Genomic DNA, 21050 nt, shown 5'->3' on the forward strand with positions numbered 1-21050 from the left:
TGAGTCTATCTCTTATATCAGCTTCACCTTTTAAGTTGCATTATTGAAATAAATGAACTTTTGCATGATATTCTAATTTTTTGAGTTTCACCTGTATGTCAGGGTAGGAGGAGTCCATGCTGACCTCATCATTGCTGAAATGTGGTTTGATTTTATGACTTTGTAAGTAGAATATTGGTGGTTTTTATCAATAAATTATTGGCGATATCACACTATGGTGGATTTCTTTTATACGTGAGCGCTCTTGGTGGCAAGATAAAGGATAAACTGTTGTGGCATTGGAATATTTCATCACACCATCATCATGAGGATGTATGCAGCATCATGCCAAATAGATCTCCTATAATATGGGATCTTGGGATAAGAGGCTGGTTATATTGGTGGTGAATGGACTTCTCACAATAGATTGAAGTTGACGGACACTTCTTTCAGGGGAAAACGTTAATGATTTGGACTTTTAATTATATGTCTCGTTAGGATATATCATTATTTGAATATTTGCTGTTTTATTAGTTATTCACTTATTTATTTACAGCACAACTTTTTTTGTGACAGTATAATTTATATGATGGATGTTTTCTGAGTGCAGCTGTAGGATTGATTATTTAATTTGATCACTAAGCGCAGTGACAAAGGTTTTTTCATGGAATGGGTTTACCTGCTTTTTTTCATGACTCCCTTCCACACAGTACCAAACTGTGTGGGATCCTTGGCTTACCCACAGTCACCTCTTTTAGGCTAACTATTGCAAGCTGATTGCAACAAGTACAAAAAAAAAATCGGATCACTTACGCTATAGACAAAAATTACTGCATGAAAAGGCTGGAGAACAGAGCTGACCCTATATAGAAGCACACATGGATAAATTACAAGACCAATCAATGTAGGACAGTTAAAATTGAAAGAAAAATAACATAAGGAGTAAAATGCAAAAGGAGAAGTAGAAAAAAGAAAAAAAAATCTATTGGTTTGTGAAAACCAATTTTTGTCTGCTATTTATTCCTTAACTGGACATGTAGCACACTTATTTCTCTTATTTCTCATTAGTGTGCAGTGTATAGTATAACATTAGGGCAATAAAGTAATGTCGGCACAATTAATCAGACGCATAGGTTCTGAACATCATATTACAGTAATTTAGATTTTAAGATACAAATCTACTGAAATGCGGACAGTATATAGCAATGTTGCAACGTTCAGGAGAAACCAAACTTTTGCAGCCCCCCCTACCCAATTCCACCCAGACTGCAAGGTTTGAAATGCTTGTTGGAGGTGAAGAGAATATACTAATTGACTTACCAAACCCCCCCTTCCCCCGCCACTCTATTTCTTCACCTTTGTGGGCATAATATACAATGCAGGGCTATTAGTCCTGCATTGTACGTGAAGGAGGCTGGAATGCGAAAGGGAACAATTTAGAGAAGACGCAGCAGTAGATTGTTCACACAGATTGAGGGCTCCTAATTCCTGAGGCTCAGCTATATACAGACCCTTTCCAACAGGTCTGTTAATCACTTTTCTACCAGGATTTTAAACACTTGTCTTTATATAAAGGTTTGCTGGAGCTCACTAATATTGCAAGATTGAAGCTTTCTAACATACCTGAAGAGATATAGTAAAAGGGCAACACATAATTAAATTAACATTGTTTCTTGATGCCATCACATTGCTATTCCAATTGGCAGTGCTGGGTTTGGCACATATTAATTTATAACAATCCTTCTATGATTAACACTATAGTAATGAGGTTTGCAAACATTTATTCCCTACTCTATCTTTCTTTTTCATGTGCTTTTCCACACAACTGCTGATGCTGTCACTTTGTCAATATGCTGTAGTACAAGAATTAACATTTTTTTTGCTTTAATAGACAGATTGTGTTTTCTTGTCATTGTCTGGATCACAGGACAGTAGTGTGGTTGACAGACAAGCATAAATTCCAGGGGAGGTCATTGACCTGATTTACAGACTTGTCTGGTAATTATTAGTTAGTCACAGAGTTTACATAATTTGAATGCAGATAAAAGACGCAGAACTAAAAAAAACAGAAGCTGAGGTATTAGCCCAGCCCTATATGCTGTAAAAGAATTTCAGGCATTGCTGAATAGCAAAAGTGAGCAAACATGATGACACAGGACCACATGTGTGCTCTCTATTGTCTTGTATGTGTATGCTAAAAAAAATATTCAGTTATTCAAACTGCTCAGAAATTGCCAATAAATAAGAACTCTAAATATATACCTAGGTGTCCAGAAGTGTCATTTTCTCATCAGCCATTTTTCACAAGTTGACTTTTGTCAAATCTAATTCATCAACCAGAAGCATGGAAGGAAAGTAACTTTAGGCTACAGTTTATGTACAAATAAACAACAGAGTATCTAAATGTATATGATGTGATTTTTGTAAGTCATTTGTGCTCAAGAAGGCTTTGTTAATCTCAGGCACTAAGGTTATTGATGACCCCAGTGTAGTCATTGGTCTCTTTCTGGCTTCTAGCCTGCTGGCACAATCATTCACTTTTGATTGATGATCTATTCTGCACTAATTTACAATTGTACCATAGTGTTTCTGTTTATTAGTGATTTAACTGTGCTCCAAGGAGTAACCCCGGATTTAGAAAAGTTCTTGTATACATCCCTTGACATGGGCTTTCAATTGTTTTTTTCATATAGTAGCTTGGAGTGTTCTTTTAATTTTATAGTGCAGGTTATACCACACTACCAATACACCAGAAGTTGAATCTTCAGATATACAGTACATATTTATGCTACAGCTCCTTAATTGCACACAGGTGATGTCTTTTTTTTATGGCAAACCCAGATACTCCTGCGCTTAGGGATGGACTCTGTATATATAGGACCACATCACAAATATCTTGGGATATGCACGCCTTGCTGCCCTCAAATGACTGGGGAAGTCCAAATTACTGAGTGGAGAAAAACAAACAGAGGGCACACCGGCCTAGTGCATTACCTTAAACAATGTATTAAATAATAAAATTAGGTATTGTACTCACAAAATGACAATACAGTCAAAGGCAAACGTGAAAGAACAGCTCTGTCCAATCCGCACTACGTGTCTGTCCGTAATGGGAACTCTGGACCTCCAACAAGCTGACGCGTTTCGAGGACTTGCCTCTTCCTCAGAGCCAACTCTGTCTTTTTTTATATAATAATGTTACTTTGAAAAAGAATTGACTACACAGTGATAATTTAGACCTACAAAAAAACTCTTCATTTCTATGAGCTTAGTGATATACCACAATAAATCATTTCTCAGCTGCACTCACAAACATTCCAATATATATATATATATATATATATATATAAAAATCAATATATGTTATGCTGAGTATAAATGATAAATTACTCAATTGTGAAATAAATTAATATACGTTATCTCCAATTTGACTACCATATACAACATATTCATGAGTCAAATTAAATCTCCCATGAAAAAAATGTCCATGAATCCACTTAAACCAGTAATTAGGAAGTGTCCGTAACTCAGCATGGTCTGTGATAGGTGCTCCGCCACCACCAAACACAGCCTTTTACCATAAAAATAGACCCCCGGGTTATAGGAGGTCTATACAGGCATATAGCTTTGTGTAATCCACTTTGGTGTCACTCATGCAGTGTTCCGATACTTAGATATCTTTCCTATAGAAGGCACTCAAATACAAGAAAAGGTCTCCTTAGTGAAGTTCCACAATAATTTATTAAATAAAAACCAAAACAATTCTACTCACAAAACGATCAGTCCAAAATCACATTCAGACAGAATGTATTGATGCCAGCCCCAGCAAGCAAAGGTGACATTAGCATAGACTCCTCCCCTTCAGACAGAATGATACTTGTGCAGGTTCCAGCAAGCGAAGGTGACATCAGCATAGACTGCTCTTCCCCTTTCAGACACAATGCGTCTGGTGCTGGCCCCAGTAAGCAAAGGTGATGTCAGCATAGACTCCTCCTGGGAATGTATCTGAATGTGATTTTTGACGTGTTTGTTTTGTGAGTAGAATTGTTTTGGTTTTTATTTAATAAATTATTGCGGAACTTCACTATGGAGGCCTTTTCTTGTATTTGAGTGCCTTCTAAAGAGAAAAGATATCTGAGCATCGGAACACCATACAAGTGACACCAGAGTGGATTACACACAGCCTGTATAGACCTCCTATAACCTGGGGTCTTTTTTTTCTGGTAAAAAGATGTGTTTGGTGGTGGTGGAGCACTTATCACGGATCATGCTGATTTATGAACACTTCCTAATTACTGATTTTAAGTTGATTCATGGACATTTTTTCACAGGAGATTTAATTTGACTCATGAATATATGGTAGTCAACTTGGAGATAACGTATGTTAATTTATTTCACGATTCATTGAGCGATTTACTATTTATACTCCGCTCAACATTTATTGATATTAAGATAATTTAGACGTGCTACATTAAAAGGTGTTCATTCATGTTTTTTCCATTAATTTGAATACCTTTTCAGAAATATGTTTTAACTTTGACTTAAAAGAAGCTATTTTTTGATGATCAATGTCAAAAGACAAAAGACAAAACAAATCTCCTTTTGATGTTCTATGACCATAAAACGTGAACATTTTCAAGGGAGTGAATACTCCATACAATATGTGGTTAAATACAATCATTTCAATGATGTCTCTCTGTCTTTCTCAGGGTGAAGATGCTCAGACTCTGGGACAGATTGAAATATGCTTTACAAAAGATTTTGATCTGCGAAACTGTACAGTGGAGCCAAAAGATGAGCTTTTACTAACTAAACAGACAAGCAGGAAGTTGGGAGCATCCTATGTGGAGTTACATGTTTGTGATAAGTTGATAGACATATATTACCCACCTGTACAATAAACATAGTTGTACATATGGAAGGATCAAATTGAAAATATCTTTATTAATCTCAGGAAAGTGCAGTCTGTAATTTTTGACATGGATAAGGCCTCATTTACATGGGGTGTCTGTTTAAGGCCCTCTGAGCTTCAGAACTTACACATCCTAAAAGCAGTGTATTGCACATGCGTTTAGATGCGTTTAGCATTTGAGCGTTAATGCAATCTATTGGCCATAAATTAATCACTTATTTTGGCCATTGGAATTCTGTGTTTTTCTACTTTTCATCTCCTCTTCTGAATGCACCTTTGTTGGAATTTTTTTCAGTCTGTAAATGCTCCTCTTGTAATATGCCTGTAAATGCCTGTGTGCATGGATAAATAGACTTATACAGAGGTATTTTTACAGGCTTAAAAAAAAACTGCTCAATGCCTGTAAAGGCTTTTTTTTTAAACTCTGTGCATGAGCCCTAAGTCATAGTTCCAAGTAAAGGTATTGACATTTTGGTTTTAAAATGAAAATCCAATAAATTTTTCATGGAATTATTCATGTCTGATGGATCGTGTTAGATTTTACCAAAGAAGGTGTTTGCTATTTGCACTGTTACTGCTGTTGTTATAGTTCTTACATTGTTCATGGGAAGTAATCATGTCTAACAGATCTTGTTGGGTTTTACTAATGAAGGTGCTCAATATTAGCACTGTTGCTGTCATTGTTTTAAAATTTTTAATAGGAAGTAATTATGTCTGATGGATCATATTGGGTTATATTAATGAAGGTGTTAGATATTTGTACTGTTGCTGTCCTTATTTTTTTACATTTTATGCTATGTTAGTCAGCCTACCATAATATATTATTATAGAAATCTCTGATCTTTGCTCTGCAGTGTTCTTAAATACCATGTCAACCTTGTTTGATTACTTTTCTGTTATTTTTGTTCTACATTTTAGAACAATAAACATATTTAAACATTTTAACTTTTACATTTCTTTGGACTGGTAGAGTCTGTACATCACTAGTGTAGGCATGTACATTTTTATGAATGTCAAGAAAATGGATATACAGTGAGGAACAAAAGTATTTGAACACCCTACGATTTTGCAAGTTCTCCCGCTTAGAAATCATGGAGGGGTCTGAAATTCACATTGTAGGTCCATTCATACTCTGAGAGACAGAATTAAAAATTCAGGAAATCACATTGTATGATTTTTAAAGAATTTTATTTGTCTTGCACTGCTGAACATAAGTATTTGAACACCTAAGAAACAGCAAGAATTCTGGCTCTTAAAGACCTGTTACTGTGCCTTTAAAAAGTCCACCTCTACTCCACTCATTAATGTAACTTAGTAGCACCTGTCTGAGCTCTTTAAAGACACCTGTCCACCCCACAGTCAGTCAGACGCCAACTACTACCATGGGCAAGACCAAAGAGCTGTCAAAAGACTCCAGAGACAAAATTGTAGACCTCCACAAGGCTGGAAAGGGATACGGGGCAATTGCCAAGCAGCTTGGTGAAAATAGATCAACTGTTGGAGCAATTGTTAGAAAATGGAAGAGGTTAAAGGCGACTGTCAGTCTCCCTCGGACTGGGGCTCCATGCAAGATCTCACCTCCTGGGGTATCACTGATGATAAGAAAGGTGAGGAATCAGCCCAGAACTACAAGGGAGGAGCTGGTCAATGACATGAAGAGAGCTGGGACCACAGTTTCAAAGGTCACTGTCGGTAGAACACTACGCCGTCATGGTTTCAAATCATGCATTCCACGGAAGGTTCCCCTGCTGAAGTCATCACATGTCCAGGCTCGTCTGAAGTTTGCCGATGACCATCTGGATGATCCAGAGGAGGCATTAGAGAAAGTCATGTGGTCATATGAGACCAAAGTAGAACTTTTTGGTCTAAACTTCACTCGTCGTGTTTGGAGGAAAAAGAAGGATGAGTTGCATCCCAAGAACACCATCCCTACTGTGAAGCATGGGGGTGGTAACATCATGCTTTGGGGGTGCTTTTCTGCGAAGGGGACAGGACGACTGCACTGTATTAAGGAGAGGATGAATGGGGCCATTTATTGTGAGATTTTGAGCAACAACCTCCTTCCCTCAGTCAGAGCATTGAAGATGGGTCGTGGCTGGGTCTTCCAACATCCCAAAGCACACAGCCATGATAACCAAGGAATGGCTCCGTAAGAAGCATATCAAGGTTCTGGCGTGGCCTAGCCAGTCTCCAGACCTAAATCCAATATAAATCTTTGGAGGGAGCTGAAACTCCATGTTGCTCAGTGACAGCCCCGAAACCTGACAGAGGAGATCTGTGTAGAGGAGTGGGCCAAAATCCCTGTTGCAGTGTGTGCAAACCTGGTCAAGAACTACAGGAAACGTTTGACCTCTGTAATTGCAAACAAAGGCTTCTGTACCAAATATTAACACTGACTTTTTCAGGTGTTCAAATACTTATGTTCAGCAGTGCAAGACAAATAAATTCTTTAAAAATCATACAATGTGATTTCCTGAATTTTTTTTTATTCTGTCTCTCAGAGTGGGAATGGACCTACAATGTGAATTTCAGACCCCTCCATGATTTCTAAGTGGGAGAACTTGCAAAATCGCAGGGTGTTCAAATACTTCTGTTCCTCACTGTATGTAGTTTTGTGATTTGTATTAAAAAGCTTAATCTTCTGTACATTTGGAGTTGTGAAGTTATAAGGAGTTAATATGTAGGATACAGACAGGTAATGCTGGATAAACATATATCCACTCTCCTTGAAACTCACAAAAGGTTATCATTGTTGTATTCTGCACAAAAAGCGAATGTTTGCTTTTTTTAGTTGTGTTTTTTTTTCCAGCAACAGGGGCTCCTGTGTGTAGTGCATGGGGTCAGCAGTGATAGTCTTTGTGGGTTTCTAATGCAGCATCTTCATGTGCATCCTCCCAGAGGCACAGATGACATCACCATACCTCACCACTACCTATTGGGATAGCTGGGCGCTCAAAATCCCATGGGAATACATCCCTAAATTCTTGCAGGATTTCAAGTGCCTAGCTTTCTCAGGAGTGTCTCCCATAAGTGTTTGAAGCCTGGGTCAAGGTTTTTTTTTTCTTTAGCAACCACATTTTCACATCACCTTTTTGAAGGTGGTTTGACTTGGGGAGTGGGGGTTGCAAGCCTTTTAATAAGAGGAATCTTCAAATTTCATTGAAATAGCTATTGCAACCAGCAACAGCTAGTAGTTCATGTGAATAGTGAAATATTCTAAAGAATTTGTAGAGCATCAGCAGCATTAAAGAATATGTAAAGCCAACATTTCATATTCCCGATTATGTGCCTACTGTACCATGTACTTGTATGAAAAAGTGTCTTGTTTTCTTTGTATTGCTTCCTTTGTGTAAAATCCCAAGTGTTTCTGCCAGTCCCTCTGCTTTCTTAGAAACTGAGCACAGTAGGCATAAGATCACTGCGTAGTCAGTTCTCTAGATGTGCTGGGAACTCAGCCTGCTCTCCTCCAATAATCAGACTTGTCCTGACACATCCCCATGCACAGCAATTCACTAGGAAGATCAGTGTACTGCTGTTTATGCACCCTCACCTCTCTATGCAGCTGAGAACAGGGGATATATGATCACGTATAAAAAAAGGGAAAAAGGTATTTATAATGGTTTTATATGTATACATAAATGTTTAACCTCATTTATATTTTAAACTATATGGATTAATTTACAAGGTGAGGGTTTACATATACATCAAGATGTCACAAAGGATGAACAAAAGGTAAAAATCAATTCCCTTACCACCCCTCTTAAAATTGTCTAAGATCCAGAGCATTTTTCTACCTACAGGATATTCAGTACAGGTTTACGCTGGCTATACATGCTACAATCTCTTTATGACCTCCTTTCTATTTTATGAATCCATGTCATTAGTATCAATCCATGCAAGTCTTTGCTATACCTGATTTGTTATAGATCTAAAAGGGATTGTACACTTAGATTGCATATTGTATGGTCAGCCTTACATCTATGTTAGCAGACCTGCCTGTGCCTGTAAGCCCTACACTAATCTCTTCCTTTGCACTTTGTCATCAGCACTTCCTAGGCTTTCTCTATTACAGCATGTTATCATTATGGCTGCTGCGTCCTCCCCCTTTTATAGGGAGGGGACTGGCTTATCCAAAAGTCCCTTACTGACCCTTCTAAGCCAGTTTACATAGTTTATAAGGTTGAAAAAGACACAGGTGTGTGTGATTTTTATTATCTAACAATTCCAATAAACATCTAAACATTTTTTGAAGTTGTCTCCACTCTTGACTAGTACCACTTCCTGGGGGAGCGAGTTCCACACTTCTACATCAATCCAAATCGTGGCTCCAGCAAATTATGGTTACAAAGAATCTGGTCTGCATAGTGTGAACAAGCACTTGCGGGCTTATTCACACTATATGTGCATAAAAACACATAGAATAAATGCACAGATTTAAAGTGCATAGATATGTGTTCACACCACTTTTTTACACTTTGACATCAGTTGCCATGTGGTTTTTTTCCTGATTTTTTTATTTTTTTTTCCCCTGTATGATGTGTCATAAATTCCTTTTCCTTTTTCAGGGCTGCAGTTCGTTTATGTGCGTTTGCTGTGCAGAGAAATTTAGACATGTTACATATATATGCACAGCTCTATACTGCATATAAAACCAGCATTTTGGTATGAATACGGCACAGAGACCTGCATTTTCATAGAGCAGCAAAATGCAGGTCTCTAGCTATAGTATAGAACGGTCCTTAATTTGCTGAGATGGCAAACCTTGAAAAGGTAGAACTCTCCATAGACTCATGGTAGTGGCGAACCTTCACCTCAAACCTCATACACCCCATTATGTATGTACTGTATATATATCTGTGTATATATTAGGATTAAAGCAATGACTGCAAGAGTGCAATTGTTTCAAATGACAATAGGAGAGATATTATTGGCAAGGAAAGGATGCCTGAGACGCAGGAACCAGGTAGAAGAATTTAAAACTATTTAAATATTTAAAAAGAAAAGAGCCTGCAATCAGGCAATGCTCCTTGGAAAGCCATTTTAGCTGACATAAGAGACATGGTTTCTTTCATTTTATTTTTGTGGTTGATTTGAGGTCAGCAGTCACTTTACACTTGCTGCCCCATCCATGGCAAACGATTTTCCTATAAAAAGTGAGATTTTTGCAGAAGTGCAAAATTTTTCAAATCTGTTGTGGGGTTTTTTTTTAATATTATGTTATGATAGGAATATTTTTAAGTTTGGGATGCATGAAATGGAACATTCACTTGTTGCTGACCATCTGTTCTTGGAGCTGCCTTTTGTTCTCCGCACCACTGCATTATTGAAAAAACTAAGTGCAGGAACAGTTGGCCTTTAAATTGCCTCACATAATATTTTTCACTTTCACCACACTCCCCTATCCCCATATATAAAATCAAAGTTAAGCATATACCAGTTAGGCCTATTATCCCTGATTAAACCTGTCCCGCTACTGGCAAATGTTCCAATTTTACACTACTGTATCCTCTGCAGTATATAAATTGTAAAAAGCCCAACCTGTGCTCTGTGTCTCTAATACATTTGGGTCTAGCCTTTCCTATTAAAATTGTCCTACTGGCCAATTTTACAGTATCATATTATATGTGTTGTCTTAATTCTTGTAATAAAACACCTGCCTGTACTATTGGTCTCTAGTATATTTTAACCTATTATCCCTGCTTAGAACTTTACAGCTCTTGACCAACTTTACACTAATGCATGGGAATGCAGGCCGCACCTTTTCTCCCTTTCTCGAATACCAAATATATAACTATCAAATGGTTGAACTGGATGGACTTTTGTCTTTTTTCAGCCAGACTAACTATGTAACTATCTAAATAAATATACACACACAATCTTTAATGGAAAAATTTTGGCCAGGGCACTTTATTGGTTTAAATAAATAATAACAAATGCTATAAATAATTAATAAACAAGTTTATACTTCTCTTATCCAATACCAATCAAATAGCTCAGTCATTAAGGCCTCAAGCTCAAACTGAATAAATATAACAACAGTCCCCCCTTTAAATGTAAAGGGTGACAATACCACATAATGTGCCTTGCGACAAAAAAGGGAGGGAGCTCGTTATTGACACTGACCAGCTGCCAATCTCCCACCCACAGAGCTCCTTTATATAATGAGCCTCTCACTGTTCTACAACTTTCCACTAGCCAATTGACCTTCTGGAATTTTCTCCCAGGTCACATGCTACTTGTTTTCCCACCCAAACACTTTTTAAAATTTAAAAGCACAGTAAATATATACAGTGGGGATCGAAAGTTTGGGCACCCCAGCTAAAAATTTGTATTATTGTATTTGTGCTTAAAGAAGCCAAGGAAAGATGGAAAAATCTCCAAAAGGCATCAAATTACAGATTAGACATTCTTATAATATGTCAACAAAAGTTAGATTTTATTTCCATCATTTACACTTTCAAAATGACAGAAAACAAAAAAATGGCGTCTGCAAACGTTTGGGCACCCTGCAGAGTTAATATCTTGTACTGCCCCCTTTGGCAAGTATCACAGCTTGTAAACGCTTTTTGTAGCCAGCCAAGAGTCTTTCAATTCTTGTTTGAGGTATCTTTGCCCATTCTTTCATACAAAAGTCTTCCAGTTCTTTGAGATTTCTGGGCTGTCTGTCACGCACTGCTCTTTTAAGGTCTATCCATAGATTTTCAATTATGTTGAGGTCAGGAGATTGTGAAGGCCATGGCAAAACCTTCAGTTTACGCCTCTTGATGTAATCCCCTGTGGATTTCAAGGTGTGTTTAGGATCATTATCCATTTGTAGAAGCCATCCTCTCTTTAACTTCAGCTTTTTCACAGATGGCATCAAGTTACCATCCAAAATTTGCTGAAATTTTATTGAATCCATTTTTCCTTCTACTCGTGAGATGTTCCCTGTGCCACTGGCTGCAACACAACCCCAAAGCATGATTGATCCAACCCCATGCTTAACAGTTGGACAGAGGTTCTTTTCATTAAATTCTGTGCCCCTTCTTCTCCAAACGTACCTTTGCTCATTCCGGCCAAAAAGTTCAATTTTAACCTCATCAGTCCACAGAACTTGTTTCCAAAATGCATCAGGCTTGTCTATATGTTCATTTGCAAAGTTCAAACGATGATTTTTGTGGTGAGGACGTAGAAGAGGTTTTCTTCTGATGACTCTTCCATGAAGACCATATTTGTACAAGTATCTCTTTATAGTGGAATAGTGTACCACAACTCCAGTGTCTGCCAGATCTTTCTGGAGGGATCGTGCATTCAAACGTGGGTTTTGAATTTGTTTTTCTCACAATCCTGCGAGCTGTTCTGTCTGATATTTTTCTTGGTCTTCCAGATCTTGCTTTAACTTCCACTGTTCCTGATGACTGCCATTTCTTAATTACATTCCGAACAGAGGATATTGACATCTGAAAATGCTTTGCTATCTTCTTATAGCCTTCTCCAGCTTTGTGAGCGTCAGCTATTTTCAGTTTCAGTTTTCTAGACAACTACTTAGAAGAACCCATGGTGCTGATTATTGGGGCAAGGTCAGATGAGTCTGGGCATTTAAAACCTTTGAGATTGACATCCCCTGGTCTTCCCAGACGATGATTGAGAACAATCAATGACACTGGCAAGTCTCAGCTTTGCAAAGGGGGCAGTGCATGCAATAAATTCTGCAGGGTGCCCAAACTTTTGCAGACACCATTTTTTTGTTTTCTGTTATTTTGAAAGTGTAAATGATGGAAATAAAATCTAACTTTTGTTGACATATTTTAAGAATGTCTAATCTGTAATTTGATGCCTTTTGGAGATTTTTCCATCTTTCCTTGGCTTCTTTATGCACATTAATACAACTTTTTAGCTGGGGTGCCCAAACTTTCGATCCCCACTGTATGTATATGTATATGTATATATATATATATATATATATATATATATATATATATATATATATATATATTTTACTTAAAAGATCAGTAGATTGTGGGTGCAATGTCAGGCTCCTGCAGACACAGTAGATCTGTCTGCCCATACCTCCCGTACAGGCAGGCAGTTACTGATGAGCAGGAAGAATCGATAAACTAAGAGGGTGATCGCCAGTGCCCTAACAGTTTATTGAGAACTACAAGCCATCTGTGGTTACAGATAGCACTTGTAGTTCATTAATTCACAGAACTCTGAGCTCTGCACAAATGTGCGGCTTTTAAATTGTGTCAGCGGGTGCGGAGGAAGGATCCCCCGCCAGCTGTCACAATGCGGGATCGGGGGATGCAGGGCTGCTGCTTTAGTAATACATTACTTTTGTATTAACAATTTTTATTGATTTTCACATTATATATATATATATATATATATATATATATATGAACACGTTGAAAGAGAACAAAATAGAAAGAAGGAGCACATCGATGGTAAAATCTGCATGGTTACAAACATAATAATGTCACATAGCTACCGTGGGGAGGCTATCAGAACAGCACAGTTGGAGAAAGGTGGGAAGGGGAGGAATTATCCCATGGGTGCCACACTGCCTTGAACACAGCTGTCGAGCCGGAATGTATAGCAGTCAGGTATTCCATCTGTCGTACATCAGCAATAATTTTAAACAGAGTTGACATCGAAGGCGGTATAGCGGATAACCAACACATAGGAATGCTTCTTCTGGCCGCAGTCAAAATGTGTGTGGAAAGTTTCCTGGACACCTTGGGAAGGCCTGGGAACAGCAAGCCCAATAAAAAGTATAGGGGCTCAAAGAGTAGAGAGGTACGCAATAACAATTGTAAAAAAGACAAAACCTCTTCCGAAAAAGGGACAATGGATCCACAAGTCCAAAAAATGTGGAAGAGGGAGCCAAAGTCTTTCCCACAACGCCAGCAGGCAGAAGAAGTACTCGGGTTAAAAGCATGAATAACCTCAGGGGTTTTGTACCACAACATCAGAATTTTGTATGTATTTTCTTTATAAACCACACAGACAGAAGATTTAGATGCGTTTTCCCAAATTTTCTTCCACTGTCTTAGATCGATGTCACATTGCAAAAACTGGGACCACGTGCGCATGTAATGATGAGTGTCGTTAGAGAGGGGGGTAGCGTCCATTAAGAGTTTGTATATATTGGAAATTATACCCCTTTGATGTGGGACCTGTATACATAGACGCTCAAAGGGAGAGGGTTTCCCGAGAGTCAAAGTCAACTTGGTGGAGAAAAAATGGTGTAGCTGAAGGTATATATAAAAATGTTGGGAGGACAGATCTTTTTTCTGGAGGTATGAGAATGGTTGCAACTTCCGAGTAACGATGTACTAAGTGGCGCAATTGGAAGAGCCTGGCCTTGACCCAAGGGAGCATCCGGGACACGGCCAAACTATCTGGAAGATTGGGGTTAAAGAGGATATTAGTCAGTGGAGAGCAGTCTGAGGTCAGTGCAAACCTGGTCCTACATTTCCGCCAAATACTCATGGAAAATTGCATGGAGCCGAGGAAGAGACGACGGAAAGGGGCAAGGTCCACCACCGAGGATAACCAGAGGATAGAGCAAGGATGAATCGGAGTCAATTGTAAGGACTCAATCTCAGTCCACAGATTGGGAGGAAACTGGGTCGACCATGACGGAATGAAACGGAGGTGAGTAGCATAATAGTAGGTCACGATATCCGGTGCATCTAGGCCTCCTCTAGAGTGCAGGGACAGTAGCACACTGCGTGCAATTCTATGCCGCTTATTATGCCAGATGAAATGTAGAAGGGATTTCTGGAGGGAGTGTAGTTTGGACATGGGAACAGTAACGGGTAGAGTCGCAAATAAATATAAAAGTTTGGGTAGTACAGTCATCTTTATGACGTTGATACATCCCAAGAATGATAAGGGTAGGGTATCCCAAAACTTTAAGGAACGGGAAATAGCTATAAATAGTGGGGGGAAATTGGCATCATAAATAGAACTGTAGGAAGAGGTTAGACTAGTACCCAAATATTTTAAAGAATGGGTGCACCATCGATATGGAAAAGAGTCTTGGAGGGATGAGAGGACAACTGGTGGTATGTGGAGTGGGAGCGCTTCAGTCTTGGATGTGTTAACCTTGTAACTCGAAAGAGTCCCGAATTGTCGTTAAAGTTTATGTAATGCTAGGAGGGAGATTTGGGGGTTCGAGAGAGTAAGGAGAATATAATCCGCAAATAGGGATAGTTTGTATTCACGGCCATGAGACATTACCCCTTTTATGTCAGGATGGGCCTGGATTGCAATAGCCAAGGGTTCCAAACAGAGGATAAACAATACGGGAGAGAGTGGGCATCCCTGCTGTGTACCATTCGACATCTGGAAAGGAGGTGAGAGAAAGGAGGCTAGTCTGACCTGTGAGGAAGGGTGAGAGTAAAGAGCTTTTAAAGCTGCCACGAAAGGGCCACGGAAGCCAAACGTCTCCAAGACCATAAACATATAAGGCCAGCTGAGGCGGTCAAAAGCTTTTTGGGCATCTAAGCTCAATAAAATAGTGGGAATGGAGGACCGGTTAACCAAGTCAACCAGATAATAGATCTTCTGGTATTATCCGTCGCATGTCTGGCAGGAACAAAGCTGTTATGATCCGCCAGGTGGTGCCTCAGGCTGCCAACTGACAGACCTACTCAGAGCGTGGGGTCTAAGCCCGGGCTGTGCTTTCACCAGGGCCCCTGATGGTGGGGATGGACTTGAAACAGTCCCGGGCCAGGTCACGACCTCCGAGCAGGCCCACCAGTGGCTGAGGAGACCTCCGGGGACAGGTACCGGGAGAGCCAGATGTGAAGGGAATGGCGGCCCCAGCAGGGTAGTAATGGATCGTGGACCCGTGAGGGTAAGCGGGGTACAGAATCGGTGGGCAAAGAGTAGTCGGGTCACACGCAGGGTCAGCAGGGTAAGTCAGTCCGTAGAATGGTCAGGGCAATCCGGGTCAAACACAGGAGCAGGCAGAATGGTCAGGGCAATCCGGGTCAATCTCAGGAGCAGGCAGAATAGTCAGGACAATCCGGGTCAATCACAGGGGCAGGCAGCGTAGTCAGGGTCAATCAGGGTCACTAGACAGGTGCAGGAACTCAAAATCACAGCAAGACCTTGCGGCAATATGTGACAGTGCAGGGCATCTTTAAATAGTGCGCCCTGCACTGTCATTGGCCGGCTAGGACGCGCCCCCGGCTGTCATTGGACGCCTGAGGTGCGCCCGCGGCTCCTACTGCGCATGCGCGGCATCCTGTCAGCCGCGGCTCGCCGGGACCTAGTGCCTGTGTCCCGGCGTGATCTGCCGCCAATGCGCATGCGCGGGGGACGGCGCCGCGATCCAGGGTTACGGAGCCGCGATCCCTGACATTGCCCCCCCCCAATGGGCACCCTCCGGGAGCCCCACTGATCTCTCCACCGCGGGTGACTACGAAAAAATTCCCGGATGAGCCTGGGCGCGTGGATGTTCTGGGCGGGTTCCCATGAGTTCTCCTCAGGGCCATAACCCTTCCATTTTATCAGGAACTGTGTCTGGCCCCCCCTCTTACGGCAACTGAGGATAGTCTCCACTTCATATTCCTCCTGGTCACCTATGGTGACTGCCTCGGGAGGTCCGGATTCACGGTCTGGGAAGGGATCCGGTCTGGATGGCTTCAGGAGAGACACATGGAACACAGGATGTATCTTGAAGGTCCGCGGAAGCTCGAGTTCGTAGGCCACCTCGTTGACTACTCGTTTTACCGGAAATGGGCCAATGTACTTGGGTCCCAGCTTCCTTGAAGGGCACAGCATCTTCAAGTTGGTTGTTGCTAGCCAAACCCGATCCCCTGGTTGAAGTAGTAATTCTCCTCTTCTCTTTCTGTCGAATGCCCTTTTACTGTCCTCTTGGGCTTTAGCGATGGCTTCCTGAATCGTCTTGTTGTTGACGGAAAAGAAGTTCAAGATGTCTTGAGGCGCCGGTACCGGATTTTCAGGCATTAGATCAGGGAGGAATGTGGGGTGATACCCGTAATTGGAAAAGAACGGGGATTGACCCGTAGTTGAGTGACTCGAGTTGTTGTATGAGAATTCTGCGGAAGGCAACAACGTCAGCCAGTCATCCTGAAGGTAGGATGTGTAGCATCGTAAGTACTGTTCCAGCGTTTGGTTGGTCCTCTCGGTTTGGCCGTTGGTCTGTGGATGGTAGGCGGATGAAAGCGACAGCTTGATTCCCAGCGCTTTACATAAGGCGTTCCAGAACCTGGAGGTGAATTGGACCCCCCGATCTGACACAATATCTTCGGGAACCCCATGAAGCCTCACCACTTCCTTGATGAAGATCCGTGCCGTTTCCGGTGCCGATGGGGTCTTCTCCAGGGGCACGAAATGTGCCATCTTTGAGAAGCGGTCGACGATCACCATTATTGCTGTGTAGCCTTGGGATGGTGGGAGTTCGACCACGAAATCCATGGCTATCATTTGCCAGGCCCGCTTGGGTATGGGTAATGGACGTAACAATCCCCATGCCCTGCTCCTGGAGGGCTTGTTCCTTTGACAGGTGGGACAGGTCCGGATGTAACGCTCACAATCCTTGATCATGTCCGGCCACCAGAACGAGCGCCGTAGTAATTCCAGAGTTTTCGCAACCCCGAAGTGACCCGCCATTGGATGGTCGTGGCAGTGCCCTAGGACCAAGGTTCGCACTTCTTCTGGGACCAAGATCCGGTCTTCCTTCCAAAACAGCCCACCGTGGCTCTGGAGGGGTGACCCAGACGGAACTGGTAGTCCTGCAGAAGCATCGAGAAGTCGGGAGCGAAGTTCCGTTTGTAGAGCGAGGAAGCTTCCAGAAGGTAGGATGGTGTCTGGTACCACGGCGTCATCAGGGTCCTCAAACATGCGGGACAGAGCGTCTGGTTTTGTATTCTTCGTACCGGGTCGGTACGTTATATGGAATGTGAATCGAGAAAAGAAAAGAGCCCATCTCGCTTGGCGCGGTCTCAGTCGTTTAGCCGTTCTTAAATATTCAAGGTTTTTGTGATCTGTGAATATTAGGATTGGGTGTGTGGCTCCTTCCAGTAAATACCTCCATTCTTCTAGAGCGGCTTTAATGGCCAGGAGCTCCCGATCTCCAATGTCATAGTTACGTTCCGCCGGTGTCAACTTCCTGGAGAAGAACGCCACAGGGTGCAGTAGTTCCTTGGTACCATTCCTTTGGGACAGAACCGCTCCTACCGCGTTTTCGGAGGCGTCCACTTCCAAAACATATGGGAGAGAAGAATCCGGATGGCAGAGAATGGGAGCAGAGGTGAACAGTTTCTTGAGCTTCTCGAATGCCATCTGAGCTTCGGGAGTCCACTTAAAGCGGACCCCTTGTTTCGTCAGTTGCGTGATCGGGGAGACCAGACCGGAGAAGTTCTTAATAAACTTTCTGTAAAAGTTAGAAAAGCCGATGAAACGCTGTACCCCCTTTTTGTCGGCGGGTATTGGCCAATCTAAGATTGCCGTGACTTTCTGGGGATCCATCGCGACCCCCGCGGGAGAGAGAACCAGACCCAAGAACGGGATTTCACGCTGTTCAAAACAGCACTTTTCTGCCTTGGCGTATAGCCCGTGTTGACGCAACCGTTCTAATACCCGTAACACGTGACCATGATGAACCTCCAGTGAGGGGGAAAAAATTAGGATGTCATCCAAATAAACCACCACGAAAATATCGAGAAAATCACGAAAAACATCGTTGATAAAGTGCTGAAAGGTCGCCGGTGCATTACAGAGCCCAAACGGCATCACCAAATATTCATAGTGACCGAATCTCGTACGGAACGCCGTCTTCCACTCATCCCCCTCCCTGATACGAACAAGGTTATAGGCCCCCCGCAGGTCTAATTTAGTAAAAATCGTTGCCGATCTCAGTCTCTGGAGGAGCTCGGGGACTAGGGGTAAGGGATAACGATTCTTTACCGATATTTTGTTCAGATCACGGTAGTCTATGCAGGGCCGTAACGATTTGTCCTTCTTCTCTACGAAGAACAACCCGGCCCTGGCTGGGGATGTGGATGGACGAATAAATCCCTTCCGAAGGTTTTCGTCAATATATTCCCTCAGCACACCCGATTCCGTTTCAGACAAGGGAAAGAAACGGCCGAATGAGATTTCAGATCCGGGTAGGAGATCTATGGGGCAATCGTAGGAACGGTGCGGAGGAAGAATGTCAGCACCCCGCTTACTGAAAACGTCTAAGAAGTCATGCTAGGCCGGAGGAATAACCTGGGATAGATTGGTGTCTCCATCCAGGCACAGGAGGAACCGAGGAACCACGGATCCTGTGACGTGGCAGTGACTCAAACAATAAGGTGACCGAAATTGAATTGTTCCCTTTTCCCAGTCAATCTGGGGGTTATGGGCCCTCAGCCAAGGGAGCCCCAGAATGACTGGAAAAAGGGGGGACGCGATGGCATCCAGACGGAGGAACTCCTGGTGATGGTCTGCCATTGTGTTGAAAATGGGTGGTGTCTCCTGGTCCACCACCCCCGACTTTATACTGGACCCATTTGCCAAGAAGATGTTGAACCCCCTTTCTTTGGTCTGGAGAGGGATTTTTTGCCGGTGGGCAAAAGTCAGATCGATAAAACAACTACAGGCTCCTGAGTCAACGATTGCGGTCACCGACAATGTTCCTCCGGGGAGCTGTAAAGACACAGGAATGGCCAGGTAACTTGACTGATCATCCCTTCCTGCAGGTAAAGTAAAAGAAACGGGAGTGGACTTACTCATTTTTGCAGGACAGGAGCGCACCTGGTGACCAGCTTCCCCGCAGTACAGACATAGGTTCTGTGATCGTCTCCTCTGACGTTCCTCGACCGATAAGTGGGAACGGGCCAGTCCCAGTTGCATGGGTTCCGAGTTGTCCCCTGTTTCCGTGCTTCGCGGATGGTTCCCTGGGGCTGGAGCTGTGTCTCTCGATGGAATCCATGCCACCCTTTGACCCTGACTGCTCCTTTCCAGCCGACGTTCCCTTAGTCTACGGTCAATTTGAATGGCCAACTCAATCAGTTTTTCCAGGGAGTCAGGTAGGCCTACTCGTGCTAGCTCGTCTTTGAGAGACTCAGACAGCCCGATGCGGAACTGGTGACATAAGGCCGCATCGTTCCATCTGGTGTCTCCCATGCAACGCCTAAAATCGGACGCGTATTCCTCGGCTGTCCGGCGGCCCTGCCGCAGAGAGTATAGGGTAGCCTCTGCGGAAGCAGCCCGCTGAGGGTCGTCATACAAGACGGCCATGGCCTGAAAGAACTCGGTCACGGAGTCAAGATGGGGGTCGTGCTTCTCCATCAGACCGTGAGCCCAATCCTGGGGCTCATCCTGAAGGAGGGAGACTATAAACCCCACCTTGATGGTCTCGGTGGTGAACGTGCGGGGCTGTAAGTCGAAGTACAGGGTGCAAGCGTTCCGGAAGGCTCGGAAGCGGCTCCGGTCACCACGAAATCGTTTCGGCAGAGGAACGCGGGGTTCAGGAGCTAGGGGTGTGGCAACCGCTCCGGATACCGGGTTAGCGGGAGGTTCTGCAGATGGAGGACTCTGAGCAGGGGGAGTCAGGGGAGCTATTGACTCCATGCGGTCCTCCAGTCGGGCGCAGCGACTGTGGAAATTCTGGAAAGCCTGGGTCAAGGTTGCCAGGTGCTGGCAAATATCCTCTAGGGACGCCGGTCCACTTCCTGGCTCTGTCATGGCCGCAAGGTACTGTTATGATCCGCCAGGTGGTGCCTCAGGCTGCCAACTGACAGACCTACTCAGAGCGTGGGGTCTAAGCCCGGGCTGTGCTTTCACCAGGGCCCCTGATGGTGGGGATGGACTTGAAACAGTCTCGGGCCAGGTCACGACCTCCGAGCAGGCCCACCAGTGGCTGAGGAGACCTCCGGGGACAGGTACCGGGAGAGCCAGATGTGAAGGAAATGGCGGCCCCAGCAGGGTAGTAACGGATCGTGGACCCGTGAGGGTAAGCGGGGTACAGAATCGGTGGGCAAAGAGTAGTCGGGTCACACGCAGGGTCAGCAGGGTAAGTCAGTCCGTAGAATGGTCAGGGCAATCCGGGTCAAACACAGGAGCAGGCAGAATGGTCAGGGCAATCCGGGTCAATCTCAGGAGCAGGCAGAATAGTCAGGACAATCCGGGTCAATCACAGGGGCAGGCAGCG

At 43.0% G+C, this 21050-nt stretch overlaps 1 protein-coding gene across 2 annotated transcripts in view; it reads left to right on the forward strand.

Moving 5' to 3' along the window:
• Nucleotides 1-5836, forward strand: part of RNASET2 (ribonuclease T2) — an 81132-nt gene extending 75296 nt beyond the window's left edge. For both annotated transcript variants that reach the window (XM_089668587.1, XM_089668588.1), the window contains exon 10: nt 4689-5836. In XM_089668587.1, coding sequence (XP_089524713.1) covers nt 4689-4880 — 192 coding nt within the window. In that variant the 3' untranslated portion in view covers nt 4881-5836. The remainder of the gene's footprint in view (nt 1-4688) is intronic.
• The last annotated feature ends 15214 nt before the right edge of the window (nt 5837-21050 follow it).

The sequence above is a fragment of the Staurois parvus genome, unplaced genomic scaffold (assembly GCF_062004578.1).
Source record: "Staurois parvus isolate SC_StPar_1 unplaced genomic scaffold, SC_StPar_1.0 ptg000059l, whole genome shotgun sequence".
NCBI lineage: Eukaryota > Metazoa > Chordata > Amphibia > Anura > Ranidae > Staurois > Staurois parvus.